The sequence below is a fragment of the Cynocephalus volans genome, chromosome 8 (assembly GCF_027409185.1).
Source record: "Cynocephalus volans isolate mCynVol1 chromosome 8, mCynVol1.pri, whole genome shotgun sequence".
Lineage (NCBI taxonomy): Eukaryota > Metazoa > Chordata > Mammalia > Dermoptera > Cynocephalidae > Cynocephalus > Cynocephalus volans.
In genome coordinates this window covers 82,774,763-82,792,128 of record NC_084467.1, presented here as the reverse complement: position 1 = coordinate 82,792,128, position 17,366 = coordinate 82,774,763, and the positions used below count along the sequence as shown (strand labels likewise).

General features: G+C 36.8%; 1 protein-coding gene across 5 annotated transcripts in view; it reads left to right on the top strand.

Moving 5' to 3' along the window:
• The first annotated feature begins 6,580 nt into the window (after positions 1-6,580).
• ARHGAP29 (Rho GTPase activating protein 29) overlaps positions 6,581-17,366 on the top strand; it is a 60,760-nt gene continuing 49,974 nt past the window's right edge. For 4 of the 5 annotated variants that reach the window (XM_063104536.1, XM_063104537.1, XM_063104534.1 and 1 more), the window contains exons 1-2: positions 6,581-6,700; positions 12,216-12,452. In XM_063104536.1, coding sequence (XP_062960606.1) covers positions 12,248-12,452 — 205 coding nt within the window. In that variant the 5' untranslated portion in view covers positions 6,581-6,700; positions 12,216-12,247. The remainder of the gene's footprint in view (positions 6,701-12,215; positions 12,453-17,366) is intronic. The other variant, XM_063104538.1, reaches the window with a different exon arrangement.

Sequence of the window (17,366 nt, the reverse complement as noted above, 5' to 3'; positions counted from 1 at the left end):
CACAAATATGTTGTCTTTGAATAAAGTGTTTTACTTTTTCCTTTTCAACCTGAATGTATTTTATTTATTTCTCTTGTCTTACTGTACTTCAGTAACAATATTAATCTTGACTTTAAGGGGAGAACATTATCTTTCACCATTAACTATGACTTAGCTATAGGGTTGTTTTTTTTTAAGAGATGCCTTTGATCTGGTTGAAGAAAGTCCCTTCTGTATTTACTTTGCTGACTATTTTAATCGTGAATGGGCATGGAATTTTGTCAGATGCTTTTTCTGCATCTTTTGAGATGTTCACATGGTTTTTCTTTAGGGAATAACAAACTAAGCTTGTATTCCTGAAGTAGACCCTTCTTGGGCATGATGTGTTATCCTTTTTATATATCATTGAATTTGACTTGCTGATACTGTGTTACAGAATTTGATCTGTAGTTTTCTTGTAATATCTTTGTTTTTGGTGTCAGGGTAATACTGGCCTCATAGAATGAATTTGGAAATGTTCTTTTCTACTCTATATTTTCCAAAAGTTTGTATAGGATTATTTTACCTTGTTGAATGGATTTTATCAGTGGAGTCCATCTAGGTTTACAGTTTTCTTTGGGGAAAGTTTTGAATTAAAATTCTTTAATACATATAGGGCTATTTAGATTTTCTATTTCTTGTGTGAGGTTGGTCATTTGTATCTTTCAAAGAATTTTCCCATTTAATCTGAGTTGTTGAATTCATTGGCAAGACATTTATAACATTCCCTTGTATTTTTAAATATCTGTAGGGTCTGTACTGACATCCCTTCTGTCATTCATGAGATTAGTAATTTGTGTTTTCTCTATTTCTTGATCAGTCTAGCTAGATATTTATCAATTTATTTGGTCTTTTCAAAGAACCAGCTTTTGGTTAAGTTGATTTTTCTTTATTGTCTGTTTTCTGTATCATTGAATTTTGCTCTTATCATTATTGCCTTCCTTTTACTTTGGGTTTAATTTGCTCTTTGTTTTTTATCTTCTGAAAGTGGAAGTTTAGATCATTGATTTTAGAACCTTCCTTTTTTAAATTAAAGCATCTAATTCTGTTCATTTCTCTAACTATGACTTTTACTGTGTAATCTCCACATTTTGAAATATATTTTCATTTTCATTCACTTCAAAATATATTAAAATTTCCCTATGGAAATTTGACCCATGGTTTGTTTTAAAGGTATGTTCTATAATTTCTAAATATTTAGGGATTTCCCAGATATCTTTCTGTTGTTGATTTCAAATTTAATTTTGTTTGGGTCAGAGAACATACACTGTATGATTTCAGTCCTCTTCAGTTTATTGGGACTTGTTTTATGATCCCATATATGGTCTATTTTAGTGAATGTTCTGTGTGCATTGGAAAGAATGTGTATTCTGCTGTTGTTGGGTAGGCTTTCTGTAAATGTCTATCAAGTCAAGTTGGTTTATAGTGTTGTTCAAGTTTTCTAGATCCTTAATTATTTTCTGTTCTATCAATTACTGAAAAAGGATGGTTGAAGTCTTTAATATCATAGGATATTTGTCTGTTTTTCCTTACATTGCTGTCAGTTTTTGCCACATATGTTCTGGACCTCTATTTTTTAAGGTATGTACACTTTTAGGATTGTTATATGTTTATGATGAAGTGACTCATTTATCATTATGAAGGGTTGCCTTTTATCCTTGGTAAAATTTTTTGTCTGATATAATAGAGCCACTTCAGCTTTCTTATCATTAGTATTTGCATGGTGTATGTTTTTCTGTTGTTTTACTTTCAATATATCTGTATCTTTGTATTTCAAGTCTTTTTTTTTTTATAGGCAGTGTATATGTATATGTGTGTGTGTGTATATATATATAGTTGGGGCTTACACTGTTTACTCAATCTGAGAATCTCTGCCTTTTTATTGGAATGTTTAGGGTATTTATATTTAATGTAATTATTAATATTATTGGGTTTAAGTCTGTCACCTTGTTGTTTGTATTTTATTTGCTGTATCTTTTCTTTGTTTCTTTTTCTTCTTGTCCTGTCTTCTTTTGGATTGATTACACTTTTGAAATTCTATGTATGTCCACTATTGGCTTATTAACATACCTCTGGAGATTCTAATATACATTTTTAACTGATAATATACCTGCAAATAATATTATAATACTTAACATATAATGTAAGAACTTTACTGTATACTTTTGTTTCCCTTCTTCTTTATGCTATTTTCATACATTTTACTTCTGTAGATGTTGTAAATGCCACAATACATTGTTATTACTTTTGTTTTAAACATCAGCTTTTAAAAAAAAAATTACAAAATGTGCTTGTTTTGAAGTTTTGTTAGGATGGGCCTAAAATACAGTTTTTATTAGAGCTAGGTAATATGTACTACAAGGGCATGCCCTTCTGGGATCTCCCCTGGGGTGTTCAACAGGTCTCCACTCTGGCTGCAGTCACCCAGCCCTGTGGGAAACCTGGGAATTGTTCAACTACAGATTCTTAGAAATGCTTTGCCCATCCTTGTGAGGTTTTGTTCTACACATGTGCAGCTTAGTATTCAGTAAGAGTTTAAGAAATTCCCTATGCAAATTCTAGAGCTCTTCCTCTTCTTACCTCCTTCCTCTCTGGTACTCTGTCCTACAGATTCTAGCTACACCAGTCTCCTGGAATTATGATCCCTGTCTCCTCAACTTGCAAGAGTGCCACACTCTGCCTGGCTTTTCCCTTCCTGTGCCATGGTCTAGAATGCACTTTTAGGCAGAAGGTTGGGGCAGTTGTAGGGCTTACTTCGTTTGTTGTGATCCCATCTCTCAGGGATCACAGTCCTGTGCTATGTTTACTTCACTGTCTGAAAACAATATATATTTTGTCTAGTTTTGTAGTTGTTTACTACAGTGGAAAGATAAGTCTGGTCTTTTTTATAAGACCAGATATTCATATATCTTTTAAGGATTTTTTTTAATCTAGAGATTTTACTGTCTTTTTTCTTGCAACTTATTTGCTGAAGAAATGTTGTTTGTACTATAAAATGGCCCACAGTCCAGATTTTGCTGGGTGCATCCTCTTGTATAGTTTAACATGTTCCTCTGTCCTGTAGCTTATATAGTGGTAGTTGGATCTAGAACAAAGTTTCTAAAGCTTGGCACTGTTGACCATGTTGGGCCAGATCATTTGTTGGGGGAATGGGGGCTTTCCTGTGCATGTAGGATATTTAGCAGCATCTCTGGCCTCTACCCACTAGATGTCAGTAGAGCCCCCCTCCCAGCTGTGACAACCGAAAATGTCTCCAGACATTGTCAAATGATTTTAGACATATGTTCTGCTAAGAGAAGTAGGCTACCAAAGTTATAGAATCAACTTCAAGAATGTGAAGACACCTACCTAGCAAAATTAACAATACAGATGATATCACCACTGCAGATAAAAAGATTATCTGTTCAGTCTGTTACCAGAGACATTTTGAAGAGAACATGTGAAGATTTTAGGAATATGTAACTTGAGGCCACATGGAATGGCTGACTCAAGAGCAACATTATAGAGTATGTGAATTTATGTTTGAGATGGAGAAAATACTAGAGATAATAATATAGAGGTAAAAATGCAGGTAATTTCTTTTCAATTTATATGTTGCTTTCAGAAATGTTTTTCTGCAACTTGTTGAACTTAGAACATTGGACTTTTACAATAGATACACTGATGGTTTTACTGTTTTTTAAAAAAAACTTCACAATTTTATTACAAACCAAGAATTTTGGACTTGCGAAAGGTTATTGCAATAATGTACTTTTCATACTTAAAATGTATTTGTGTGATATAAAATTACTTTAAACAAAATGCAAGTCCAGGGGGGTTCATGAAATAACCCTTTGAACTTAAAAGTGAACTACCATTTTTGTGAATATTTCCAAATGTCATTATCATCTGGATGGAGGATGACAAATAATGTATTTTTTAAAAGATTTAAGAGGAAGATTGAGATTGAGATGGAGATTGAGGGACTTCTTGAAATTCCCCTCAGACAACCTTACTTACACCTTAACCATCTAGGGCTGGCCAGTTAGTTCAGTTGGTTAGCGTGCGGCCTTCTAACACCAGGTGTAACACCAAGGTCAAGGGTTGGATCCCTGTACCCCAGACAGCCGCCAAAATATAAAAATAAAAAACCATTTAGTATTCGTTGGAGACCCACTCTGTGTCAGGCACTATGCACAGTAGTTGGCTGTTTGGGGAGGGTTTAGAGGTAGATCTGGTGTGGAGGGTGTAGAGATAACCCAGAGCAGATATGAGGGGCAGACTTTGCTTCCTTGAGCTCCCTGTGGGTTGCTCTGCCCCCACCCACCTTGGCCTTCAGAATCCTTTCCTCTCCCTCTATTTGTGTCCTTCAGCTTTGAATCATCAGTGTTTTCTTGAGTGTCTATGGTGGATCATTCTACTCCAGAGCAATTTGAAGGAATGTTTGTTTTTTAGATGCCTTCAGTATTTCCAGTGCTTTTGATATTGGTACACTTATGTGTAAGGCTTAATGGGTAAATTTTTAAAAATTAAGTCTGAAAAATAATTGTGGAGCCAGCTAATCAAGGAGCCTTAGGTTCTCATATTTGTCTTTTCCAGGTAACAACCCAGGGGCCTAAATGGCTTCATCTCCCCCAGAACTGTTTGCATGTGAGAAATGTCCCTCTTCCCTTTCTCTATCAGTGGGTAGTCTTTCTCTTTCTTCCTCTTTCTTTATCATCTCTGTTTGTCTCTCTTATCTTCCTTATCTCTGTCTCCATCTTATTTTCTCTTTTTCTGCCTCCCCCTGTCTTTGCATTCACCTCATCCTCTTTGGTCTTTGTTCTTTCCCTCTCTTTGTCTCCTTCTCATAACTCTCTTTGCCCCTCTTGCTCTGCATTTCTCTCCCTCCCTCCTGTGTGCTCCTTTTCATCTCTGTCACAGCATCACCTCCATCCTACATACCCTCTCCATCAGGAATTTGTTCATGATATTGTCAGTGACATTGCCAGTTACATTTTAATCAGGAACACAATGATCTTTATTAAGGGGAATGACAGATAGGATACGTGCAAAATAATATATTTCAAAATAGACTTAAGGGGGTGTTTGAGGTTGAGGGACTTCCTCAGATTTCCTTCCAAAAAACTTACTAAGGATTTAATCACAGTTGCACTGCTCCAGCCCCTTTTTGGCCCTGGGATTTCTTTCCTCTCTTCTGGTTAGTTTGCTTCTTTTCAGGCATCATCGGTTTCCATGGTGAGAGTCCTTGATGAATTTTTCTTTTTCAGTGTGGTTAGAAGGAAGTTTGGTTTTGAGGTTTCCTGAGTATTTGTGGCATGTCCTTGGTACTGTCAAGTTGGGGGTTTGCAGGGGTAAATTTGTGTAAGTTGACTCTGTAAAATTTAGCGTGGAGCTAAAGCAACCGAGGAGCTGAATGTTTTCATATTTATCTTTTCCAAGCATATCTGAGGGGCAAATTTGTTTTATTTCCCTAACGTTGTTTGTCGTGTAAGGGTTCAAGGATATGAGAGGTATCCCTCTTCTCTTTGTCGGTGAGTATTGGGATCTCTCCCTTTCTCACAACCGGGCTTGCTGGCTCTCTTCCTTTTTCTGTCAGAGTGGGCAGTCTCTCCCTTCTCTCTTTTATTTCTTTCTTATTTTCTCTTTCTGCCTTCTTGGTTTTCCTCTCTCTCCCTATGTCTGTACCCCCACTTTCTATCCACTTCTCTTTACACTCTCCTGAGTCTTTTTCGTTTTCTCCCCTGTATGATAATTTTTCTCTCTACCCTCAGCACCACCCGTGGTCACCCTCCCCATGTTTCTCCCTCAGTTTCTTCATCAGTTCTTTCTGAATGTTCCAGCACTCAGATAAATGACATTGCTTGTCTCAGTAAGTAGTATGATATGAGAGCTTCTTTGCTTTCAGGCCCCTGCTGCTTTCTTTAATTATTCCACCTTTCTCAGATTTTTCTTCATTTGGAGGTGAGTTTGAGAGTGCAGTTGAAAAAAGTAATATAGGTCTAAGTGGAAAATATTACCCTTTATAGAGGGCAGAGTAGTTGGCTGATTTGGAGGTAGTTCATTCTTCTGGAAAGGTATTGGGCCAGCCCGGCCTGTGTTACATTTACCATACTGGCTAGCCGCCAAAACAAACAAAACAAAAAAACGTCAAAACTACACTTTACCTGTGCGGATCCTCCCCCGCCCGCCCCTCCAAAGGCTATTGGAGAGGGAGGAAAAAAGGTGGTCCAAAAAAGTACCTCATACGAAATGTCGATTGCTCATCTGAGAAGGCCCATTAGCCAGATCTAGTCATCGGGTGAGTTTTCCCTAAGTCGCTCCGCCTGCCCTGCTGCAAGCCGCGCAGGGCGGCCGACACGTCCCGCGATGTGGGGGACGGTGTCAGGCCGAGGCGCTGCTGACCGCCGGAGCCCCACCTGCTGCGGGGAGCCGGAGCCCCGCCCCCGGGATCGCGAGCCAATGGGCTGAGCCCCAGGGGGCGGGCCGAGCTCCAGGGGGCGGGCCGCGGCCGGGCGGAGGCGGGAGGCGCGGGGCGGGGGCCGCGCGGTCGTGGCGATAGCTACAGGGGCGGCGGCGGCGGCGGCTCGGCCGGGCGTCCGCGGGCTGTGGGGGATGGGGGCAGCGAGCTCCGACCCGCGGTGGCGGTGGCCGTAAGTGTTGGGCGGGCGTCCGCGTCCGCGACGCGGGATGGAGCGCCGCGGTGAGTGTGGGCGCGCGCGGGTGCCATCCGGGGTCTGGGTGGCCCACGCGGCGGCCCCGAGCGGAGGCGGCTGCAGGCTGGGCTGGGGCCGGAGCCCTCGGGGCTGCTGGTCCTCAGGAGGGTCCGACCGGGGCGAGGGGCGCCCCCAGCGAGGCCGGCGCTGGCCAGGAACAGATAATGAAGAGCATAGTGAAAGCCAACACAGAGCGCGTACCACCGACCGCGTACTGTTTTACGAGCTTTGCACATTTTTAACTCCTTTAATCCTCATGACAGGTCCATGATTATTTAACTGACTTTCACCTGGGGAAACAGGCTAAGAACCTGTCCCAGCGCACAGACTAGTAATTGACGGCGTCAGGATTTAAACCCAGGCGCTTTTGCTCGGGGGTCTGTGCTTTTGACCACTGCGGAGCCTGTGGTCTTGCCTCTGATCCCCGTCCTGCCCTCTCGCAGGCTGCCGTCCTCACTCCAAGTGGGCGCTCATTCCCGAGACGTTTTAGGACTTCCTTGGTGCATTGTTCTCGTCTCTTTTGGGTTGAGAAAAGGAGTTTCGCTTAGAGGCCTCCTCAGTCTCAGCGGTTTGTCCCGGTTGTGTTGTTGGATGTATTGTGGGGTTTGACGGTTTTAATTAAAACTTTAGAAAAACTTTTTTGGAGGGGTTAAGCTCATGTCAGACGTTTCAGCGTGGAGCCCCAGTGACTGCTGAGGCTCGTGTCTCTATGTTTATGGGGGTTTTTTTGTTTGTTTGTTTGTTTGTTTGTTTCTTTTAACTCTCTTAAGAGGGTAATGGCATTACGCATTTTCGGAGGGCAGGATGTTACCTGCTAATGGAGGGAGCTGAGCGCCCCTTTCCCTTTCTCTGTTTTCGTGACTCTTGTCCATTTTGTATCTTCTGTCCATCGGTATCAACGTCATCTGTCCTTTTCGCTTGCTCCGTTCTTCCTTTTGCATTTAAATCCTGGGATGGGGAACGTGCTCCTTGGGATTGGGTAGTTTTGGCTGGTTAAAGGAGAGCCCTGTCTGCCAGGAATGCTAGACATTCTGGAGGCGTGGGAGGCTGGGCAGCTCCCTCTTCTTTAAGCGTGCTCGGTCCAAACTGTACAGAAATGAAGTTTGTGTGCTGCCCATCATCCTTTAGAAAAAGTTTGCGTATAACTGGTAAAACTCTTTATGACATATCCCTGTTCTGTTTTTGTGGGGAGTCCTTCCTAAAAAAAAAAAATTTTTTTTTTTGGCGGCTGGCCAGTAGGGGGATCCGAATCCTTGACCTTGGTGTTATAACATCACTCTCTAACCAGCTGAGCTAGTCTGCCAGCCTAAAAATATAATTTGAGGCCTTCCGAATGGATTCTCCTGATTTTTTTTTTTTTTTTTTTTTTTTTTTTAGCATCTTTAGGTGGATTCTTACCGAAATCAGAAGTTGTGCTCTAACAGCAGACTTCTGAAATTTATGACAATTTTTCCTCAGATAGAAATAGTAAGATAGGTACTATCAAGTACAGATATTTGGAACAGTTTTACATTTCAATTAGACAGCCCAGTGCCTAAAATGAAAACACTTCTATAATGTGCGTTGGGACATTTGATTGAAACAGGCTACTGAAGTCTTGGAAAAGCCATGTTTTGGGGGACCAAGAAGTTTGTGCCTAAATTTCTAATGTACATATTACTTAGGATTCAGAACATATGGAGAAAGTAGTTTTGCACAGTGATTTTCTATTTGCTAAAGAATTCTTTGGGGATTGGATAATACATGTTTTTCATGTTGATGGTTTGAAGTCGAAGGAGATGCACGAGAATTAGAGTTTCACAAATACTTTGCTCAACAATCTGTACAGTTTGTACAGTTCAAACTTCACTTGGAAGCCTTTTAGTAGGTTTCCACAAAGTAGGTTAAGTTCCTGGAATTGTTTCTAGTCCTATATTTCTTGCTCACAATCTACACATTATTGTAGTGAAGCTACATCTTGTTCATTACTTAAGTATGTTCAAAAACAGTTTACAGCGGTAAAGTAGTGCTAGTGATAATGGTTAACAGTTATTGAGTCTTTATGATGAGCCAGGCACTGTGTTAAGTACTTTCCATGCATTATTACCTAATTTAACTAAATTGCCAGTTGCAATTTGTTAGTAACTGCATTTTATATTACCACCAACTAGAGAATGTTCTTTTTGGCACATGGCAAAATAGTGTATATGATATTAGAAAGTGTATATTGTCCAAACTTTCTCATTATCATAGTTCAATTATGAAAGCTTGGATTAAGTTTGTTATTTTAAACATTTTTTTTCGATTGTAATGTTTCCTTTTGCAGTTTAAAGTATGAAAAGTGGTAAGGAATATATAACAAAATTAGCACATTAATCTTCGTGATGCTGACCAGGGGTAGAGTATAATCCTTTTAGTTCCTCTTCCCCCAATGTGGTTTTGTTTTTGATTTGTTTTTTTACAGATTTTCTTAGTCTTACCTAAAAATGTTCAAACATTTTTTAAACACTTTTTACAATTTTGGGTTGCTGATTTGACACATAGTTACTAAAATTCTTTTTGCTGAGATATAGGAATTGTTTTATTTGAAACTTGTGATATGTGTCTTTAATTTTTGTAACCATCTTTACCAGTGACAATGACCGATTCTGTAATTCACTGAGTTTAAAAGCTGTCAGAATGAAAAAGAATGACTTTATTAAGTAAATTACAAAAGTGATAAGGTTTGTTAGACTAATAGCCTTCTCAGTGATTTGTAAAAGAGCTGCCGGAAGAAGTCACTTGAGTTTTTTGTTTTGTTTGTTTTGGTTGGTGGGAAGCGACATGTAGGTGTAATGTGCTCAAAAATTGCCCTTGGTTCATTTTAGAAATAATCTGCACATTTAAGGATTAATGTTAGATAGGCTTGAAACTAGTCTGTATAGAAATTACATCCTCAGAAATAATTTGAGATTAACAAAAGGATATTGAATAAAGAAACTTTAAAAGCTGTTATAATAGAAAAGTGTTGGGGCACACTGTTTAATAATAGAAACAACAATAAAAATACAACTTTGATTTTAGTTTTATGTAATCTTGCCTTCACTCATCTTCATATGCTTTTTTTTGGAAAGATAACATTTTAGAGAGAGATTTTTTCTAATATATATTTTCCCTTCAAAACACTGCAACAACCCAGAGTTAACTTTTTGTTTCTATAAATATTACTTGAAACTTTATGAGTTTATAAGCCCATTATTGTTTCTGCAAATTCATTATTCTATAAATAGTTTTGAGTATTTCATCTTTCATATGTCAAGCACTATGCTATGAGCAGAGAACGCGTATTTAGCAAACAGACATGGTCTTGAGATTATAGGTCTAGATGGGAAGACATGAACCATCTATTCGAACTGTGCTAAGTGCAATGATGAAAAGTACAGGATGCTATAGAGCATCTAACAGGAGATTTCTGCTCTAGTTTGGTGATGGTAGTGGTTACAGGGGGATTGAGTTGGGGGGATCCAGGAAGGTTTTCTCAAGAAAGCGATCTTTAAGCTGGGATCAGAATGAGTAAGTGGAGGAGGGAGGAGTATTCTAGGAAAATGGAACTGCTGACAAAAACAACTGGTGTTTTTCAAGCTATAGAGTCACGACTCATTACATGTAGGAAACCAATTTGGTGAGTTGCAAGCAGCATTTTAAAAAATGAAATGGGATAAAATAAAAAATAAATCCAAGTACATTACATGGATCCTCAGCCAGAGTCTGTGTTTTATGAAGCACAAATGCATTCTTACACACGTACCACACATAAACATAACATACTTAACATATATAGTGGCTCATGATGTAAAGTTATTTCCTGCTGTGGGTCATGGTAAACAAATACTGTTGGAAGACTGAGAAGGAGGAGTGTGTGACAGGAGTATTGAGAGCCAGGAGTCATGACTCCAGATGTCATTGGAGAGGTAGGTAGGGGCCAGGTCTCATGTCAAGTCTTACAGCGTATGATAGCTTCTCACTTGTCCTTTGCAAGGGTTTTGAGCAGAGAAATGAAATAATGATATTTTTGAAAAGTTCACTCACTACATTTGGAATGGAACAAGAATGGATACAGAAGAGGTCATTAGGAAATTAGTATAGTAGTTCAGAAAAGAAGTGATGGTGATTCACTGGTATGGTAGCATCAGAGACAGAAAGATAGATTAAAGAACTGTGGATGAGGAAGGAAAAAAATCTATCGAGTTGGGTGAGGTATAGTAAAGAGTAAATGCTACAATAATATATCTTACATATGACTAGAAAGGGAAATATTACATAAAACTTTCTATTATAAATTTCGCAGAAATCCTTAGTCATTCTACCATTTTGAAAGTATCCAAATATTCGAGATGAAATATTTGAAAAACATTTTAGTGATGATGCTTGAACTAATTTAATTCCTCCAGCCATTTTCTTTTTGATTTTAAGAGATATGAACAAAATTATGACTTTTAATTCTGAGAAGGTAAAATGAGGATGAGGAAGAAACAAACTAAGATTTTCTTGAGCTCCAACTATGTGGCAGGATTAGATGTTTTAACTAAAATATGAAGTCTTTGAATTTTGTGATCCATTTTCATCCTCACACAAGCCTGTAAGTAAATTGTACAGGTCACACATCTAGGGAATATTAGAATCAGGATTCAAATCTAAATTTTTCTCATAGAAAAAAAAAATTGCCTTTTTGCTATATCATCCTGAAATTACCAAAAATATTGTTCCAATAATCATGCGTTTATTTTTTCAACCAACCAAGGTATGTCAGATTAGTGAACACCCTTAGAGCTTGTTTCCAACAAAGAAATGTTCCTAATGAGAATTGATAACCGGGGGGGGGGGGGGTGTGTGTGTGTGTGTGTGTGTGTGTGTGTGTGTGTGTGTGTGTGTGTGTGTGTGTGTGTGTGTGTGTGTGTGTGTGTGTGTGTGTGTGTGTGTGTGTGTGTGTGTGTGTGTGTGTGTGTGTGTGTGTTTAGGAAAATCTAAGTGTAATTGAACTTTTTTTTATGGGCTAGACAGTTCTATGCCATTGTCTCACTTAATCCTTACAATTATTAATGTCGCAGGGGGAGAATATGACCTTCCACTATGTGATGTTTTAGAGTAACTTTTACAATTAAAAAAATTTCTATACCCTAGGAATTCAGAGGAAGTTATTAAGTGCATGAATTTTTGGCATCAAGACAGATTTAAGTTTAAGTTGCCAGTTCATCATTTATCAATTGAGAGCTTAGACAAAATTTTAATCTCTAAGCCCCATGTTTCTCACTTATGGAATGAAAAGAACAGTAGTTTGCATATTGTAAAGTGGGCACTTAATAAATGGAAGCTGCTATTAGTAGTAATACAGTGTTTTATTTATTTAAAAAATTTTTAAAGTAGAGTACCGAAGTGTGCTGCAGGCTGTTTGTGGAAGCCTAATATAATGTTTCCCTGGTGATGTAGTAATTGTGTTTCTCTCTCACTTTTTTTTGTTTTGTTTTTGTTTCTTGTCTCTTTAAGGATTTCAGTTTTTTTGACTGTTAAATAAAAGGATGATTGCTCACAAACAGAAAAAGACAAAGAAAAAACGTGTTTGGGCATCAAACCAACTTTCTATTGATGTTACAACTTCTGAAATGGGGCTCAAGTCTGTAAGTTCCAACTCCATTTTTGATCCGGATTACATCAAGGAGTTGGTGAATGATATCAGGAAGTTCTCCCATATGTTACTATATTTGAAAGAAGCTATTCTTTCAGGTTTGTCAACTGTTTTCTCTTAGCATTCTTACTGGATAGTTTGTAAAATTTTAAATGCCAGCACAGCCACAGATAAGTGTGTACACAGTGGTAGGAGTAGGGTATTCTGCTTTAGTTATTTTATGGCCATATATATATATATATATATTTGCCCCAAATATTTGTTGTTTACAGTATAAACTATTTTATAATCAGATAATAGTGTGATACATAATAGAAACTTTGGTAAGTGTGAGGGAGCAAAGGTGTAAAAAAGTAAAATCAGTCTTTGGTTCCTAGCCATTAGGTCCATTTGACATAGGAAAATTTGAGATCTTTGGAATTTTAATCTTCTTGTTAATGGTAACACAGGGCGTTGATTGGTCTTTAATAAGCAGACTAATGCTTGTGATTTACATTGTTGACACTTTTGCCTAAATTCAGCTTTCCATATCATTGCTGGAATTTAATCTCAATGGATTGATTACATTTGAGTGAATTTTTTTTTTTCTCAAAAATCAAACTTAATTCTGTTTTGTTCTCTGTAACCTCTTCTTGAATTAAGGGATAACCAACAGAATTTATTCTCTGTCTAGTTAGAAATGGATAATGGAGCACGAGACTTGATTCTCCTGAAGTAAAGGAATGTACATTCCTGACTCAATCTTAGTACCTAGGTCTTTCAACTTTTAGTGGCTCTTCTATATCCAAATTTGATTGCAGTGATAATTACTAGTAAAGATACAGCTCCTTTTCTTTTTTGATAAGTAGAAGGAGCAGTTCATCTCCACATTCATAATGGTATGCCTAGATAGAGTAAATGTGAAGATTCCGGTGTTGTTTATATGAGACCTCCTGGGGCTTCATAGAAATTTACAGGATTTCAACAAATATTTCTATATCTACAAGTTAAATATTTATTTTCTGATATATGTTTTGAAAAAAATAGAAACTAAAACTACATTTTGTGTTGTACTAAATTTAAGAATTTATTCCTAACCTAACTAATTTTCTGGTGGAAGAGCCCAAAATAACCAGACTGGAGTTGAATCTTCAAAATTTTACTGTTTGAATTTTCCCATAAGTCATTCTTTTGAGACTATATAAATATTATTAGAAAAGAAGTTGCTCACACTTCTGTTCATTTTACTAGCTTGATTTTGAAGTCTACTAATGGATGGTTAAAGGGCAATTAACTTATCTTGTTATTGTGGAAATATATTCTAAATACAGTAAGTGTTATATTGTAACAAATTTCTTACCAAATGACACATCTGCAGTTTACTTAAAGAAGTATAGCTTTGTAATATTGATTTATTCTTAAATGGCTTAATTTTTTAAATTAGTTTTTAAAATTTACATTAGAATTTATTCTTTTTGATTTATGTTCATTAATGGGGTTAATTTTTAAGGTGAAATTTAAAATGATGTGTTTTTGACAAATCATTTACCTCAATTTAGGGTAAAGCCTGATTTTATCTAATGTATTTTAAAATAAATTTTCATTAATATAAGTAAGATTTTTGGTTAGGATTTCTTCTTTTGTGTGGGGGTGGGCAGCTGGTCGGTACGGGGAACTGAACCTTTGATCCTGGTGTTATAAGGCCACACTGTAACCAACTGAACTAACTGGCCAGGCCTTAGTTAGGATTTCTATTTGTTTTAATTTATTTTTCTTATGAGATTTACATTCTTTAACATCTTTATCTTACATAGTTATTCCTTGTTTCACAGATTTAAAATGATAAATTAAAACAAGTTGGACCACTTCTTATCTTCAAAGTCTTTTTATGTGAATTTTAATTTATGAGTAGACAATTCAGAGATTAGGAAGGAAGAGGATTGAAAGTTGGTCCTGAGTGAGAAAGAGAAAAATGGTAATAATTATAAGATACAGAAGGAGACTTCCCCTTGAGATAAAAGCATGTGTATAGAAATATGTTTATTCACTGAAGCTTAATTTAGAAAATTCTTTAAGGACATTATCCTTTTAATAAGCAAGCCAGTATTTCAAAACTTAAATACTAGAATATATCACTAGTAATCAAAAGCTTGCAGTTTATAGCTGGTAAATTAATTTTAAAAAAATGGAAAAACTAGTTTTTGTATAACCAACTCTCATTAGTATCCAGTAGCCAGAGGATTTTCATTATTTACCTTTGGGTTGATTTTAATGCTTAGTTAGTTCTTCAGTCAGGGTTAAAAGGGTGTGTGTGTGTGTGTGTGTGTGTGTGTGTGTGTGTGTGTGTGTGTGTGTGTGTGTGTGTGTGTGTGTGTGTGTGTGTGTGTGTGTGTGTGTGTGTGTGTGTGTGTGTGTGTGTGTGTGTGTGTGTGTGTGTGTGTGTGTGTGTGTGTGTGTGTGTGTGTGTGTGTGTGATGTCAGAATAAATTTTGGGTTTAATAAGAATTTGTTTTCTCTGTTCTTGGAACATTATTGTCAAAATCTGGAAATATACTGTTTAGTTAATTTGAGTTGATAGAACCTTTTCTTATTTTCCTTAAACAAGGAAGTATGTATAAACATAAATGAACACCTATAAAAGATAAGGAAAATGCTACATAACGATATGCTTGCATTTAATTTCAATCATGATTTTCAGCTTCTTAGAGTATCAGACTATTCCTTATTTATTTAATAGAATTGTTGTGAGAATCACATGAGATGTCTTCCAGAAAACAGGTAAAACATTTAAAATGCTGTAACTATTTAAGGTAGTTTTATCACTTATGTTCCTCTAGACATGGGCCATGATTTTGTCTCCTGGGTATTGAGAAATATCCCTGGACTTCTACTTCTGAAGTTACCACCATGGCTATAAATCATAGCCAAACAGCAGAGTTGTTTCATTGTTTTTCTTTTCAAGTGAATGAGCCTTGCCAATATTTTCTCAGTGGTCTTGCCAGTATTTTTTGTCTTTTGCCTTCTTAAGAGGAAGAATGCCAAACTTTTGGCATTGTTTATTACCTTTTAATTCAAATTTGTTAGCTGTTAAAAAGCTTTAAAAGTTAGTTTTAAAGAATAAAGAATGTAAGCCTGGCCGGTTAGCTCATTGATTAGAGTGCAGTGCTGGTAACACCAAGGTCAAGGGTTAGGATTCCCTCACTGGTCAGCCCCAAAACCAAAACAAACAAACAAACAAAACAAAAAAACAAAAAAAGAAGAATGTAGATATACAATTAAATCATCTTTTTGTTTAATTAGAATATCATTTTCTTTAAAGGTGTATATTTTATTTACCTCTAATGAGGCACTGATGTACAAAATCACTTGACTATTGCCTCAGGTGTTTAATTACACTGTTGAGGCTAGACTTCCATTAATAGCTTTGTGATTGGTTTATGTCCATGTTTTTCCTTCCCCAGACTACTTGTAGAAATTATATATAATTGTATTTGTTGCTTTCATTTTACAGAATATTTTCACATACAGATTTAACTACCCAGTCCCCACAAAGAAGGTATTGTCGCCCCATTTCAGAGATGAGATGTATGTACAAGTGTACATCAAAAAGTTCATGGAAAGATTCACGTTATCTTTTAATTCTATTTTTCCACAAACTTTTTGCAGTACCCTAGTATAATTTAGATTATGTAATTTCGTCAGCCTCTTGTTCCTGATAAAAAATGGTCTTATTTGGAATGCAGGCAGCATGAATGTAAAATGGTGCATTCTTTCCATGCTATCTCAGCTGCTTCACAAGGCAGGTACTCTGTAAAAACACTGCTCAGTTTTCATTATTTCATTAGCCAATTTTGTATTCTGTGGGGATTATCTAGACCTACACTTTTCAGTATGGTAGCTACTAGACATATAGCTATTTAAATCTAATTAAGATTAAAAATCCAGCTCCTTAATTACAGTAGCCACATTTCAAGTGCTCAGTAGCCATATGTGGATAGGGGCTACTATATTGAACAGTGAAGATACAGAAAATTTCTGTTGTTGCAGATATTTCTGTCAGGCAGTGCTGGTGTAGACATTTTGGCCTTTATCAATATTGAAAATATTAAGATGAATTCTTAAGCTATAAATATTTTTTATTTTTATAGCATTTAGAGGAAGCCTAGGAAAGTTGTTACTGAAGCAAAAATTTTAAATTTAAAATAAAAATTTTAAATTTTTAAGAAAATTTTATATAGAATAGGGGTCCATTTGGAATCCCCTTCCTTAAGTTGCCTTTGGAATGTAACTTTCATGCCATTCTTTGATTGAACCAGCAGATCCTTTTCTGGCCAGGTTATACAATTCAGTTAAATTGGTAGTAAACGATGGCAGAAAAAGCTCTGGAAAGAGAATCAACACGATCTAGGTTGTAGGCCTAGTTCTGCTACTGACTAGCTTTGGAATATGGCTTAAGGCATTTAATCTTTTAAGAATGAGGCACTTGCACCAGATGCTATCAATTCTATGATTCTGTGATTCAAAATTTCGAGTTGGAGATTGTACATTGTTCTGAATATTAACAGTTTAGAGCTGAAGAAGACAGCTAAGTATTTGTTGTCAAATTATGTAATTCATTTTAGAGGATATCTCCCTCTCTCCCCATAGTCTGTAGGAATTTTTGTGAGTTTTATAATGACTATCTTAAATGCGGTATTTATGGAAATTTCCCAAATAATAATAATATGAAGCTCATATTGCCATAGTTGTTGAAGAGCTGATTACAAAAAATGTCTGCCTAAAAGCTCTCTGCCCACAGCAGGGTTAATATATGTATTCAGTTTGTCTCTAATGTTTTTATTTACAGATGAAAATGGAAAGCTTAATGTGGGAGATCAGAGGACTGTGAAAACACTTTGTTCTTGCCTTGATAGGATAAGTGATAGAGTTTGGTGATTCTCCCTCCACTGCTTATCTGCAGGAGGAGGTTACCCTGTAGTCTTATACAAGTAGCAGATATGGAATTTGAAGTTTTAGATCTTTTTCTAGTGTCA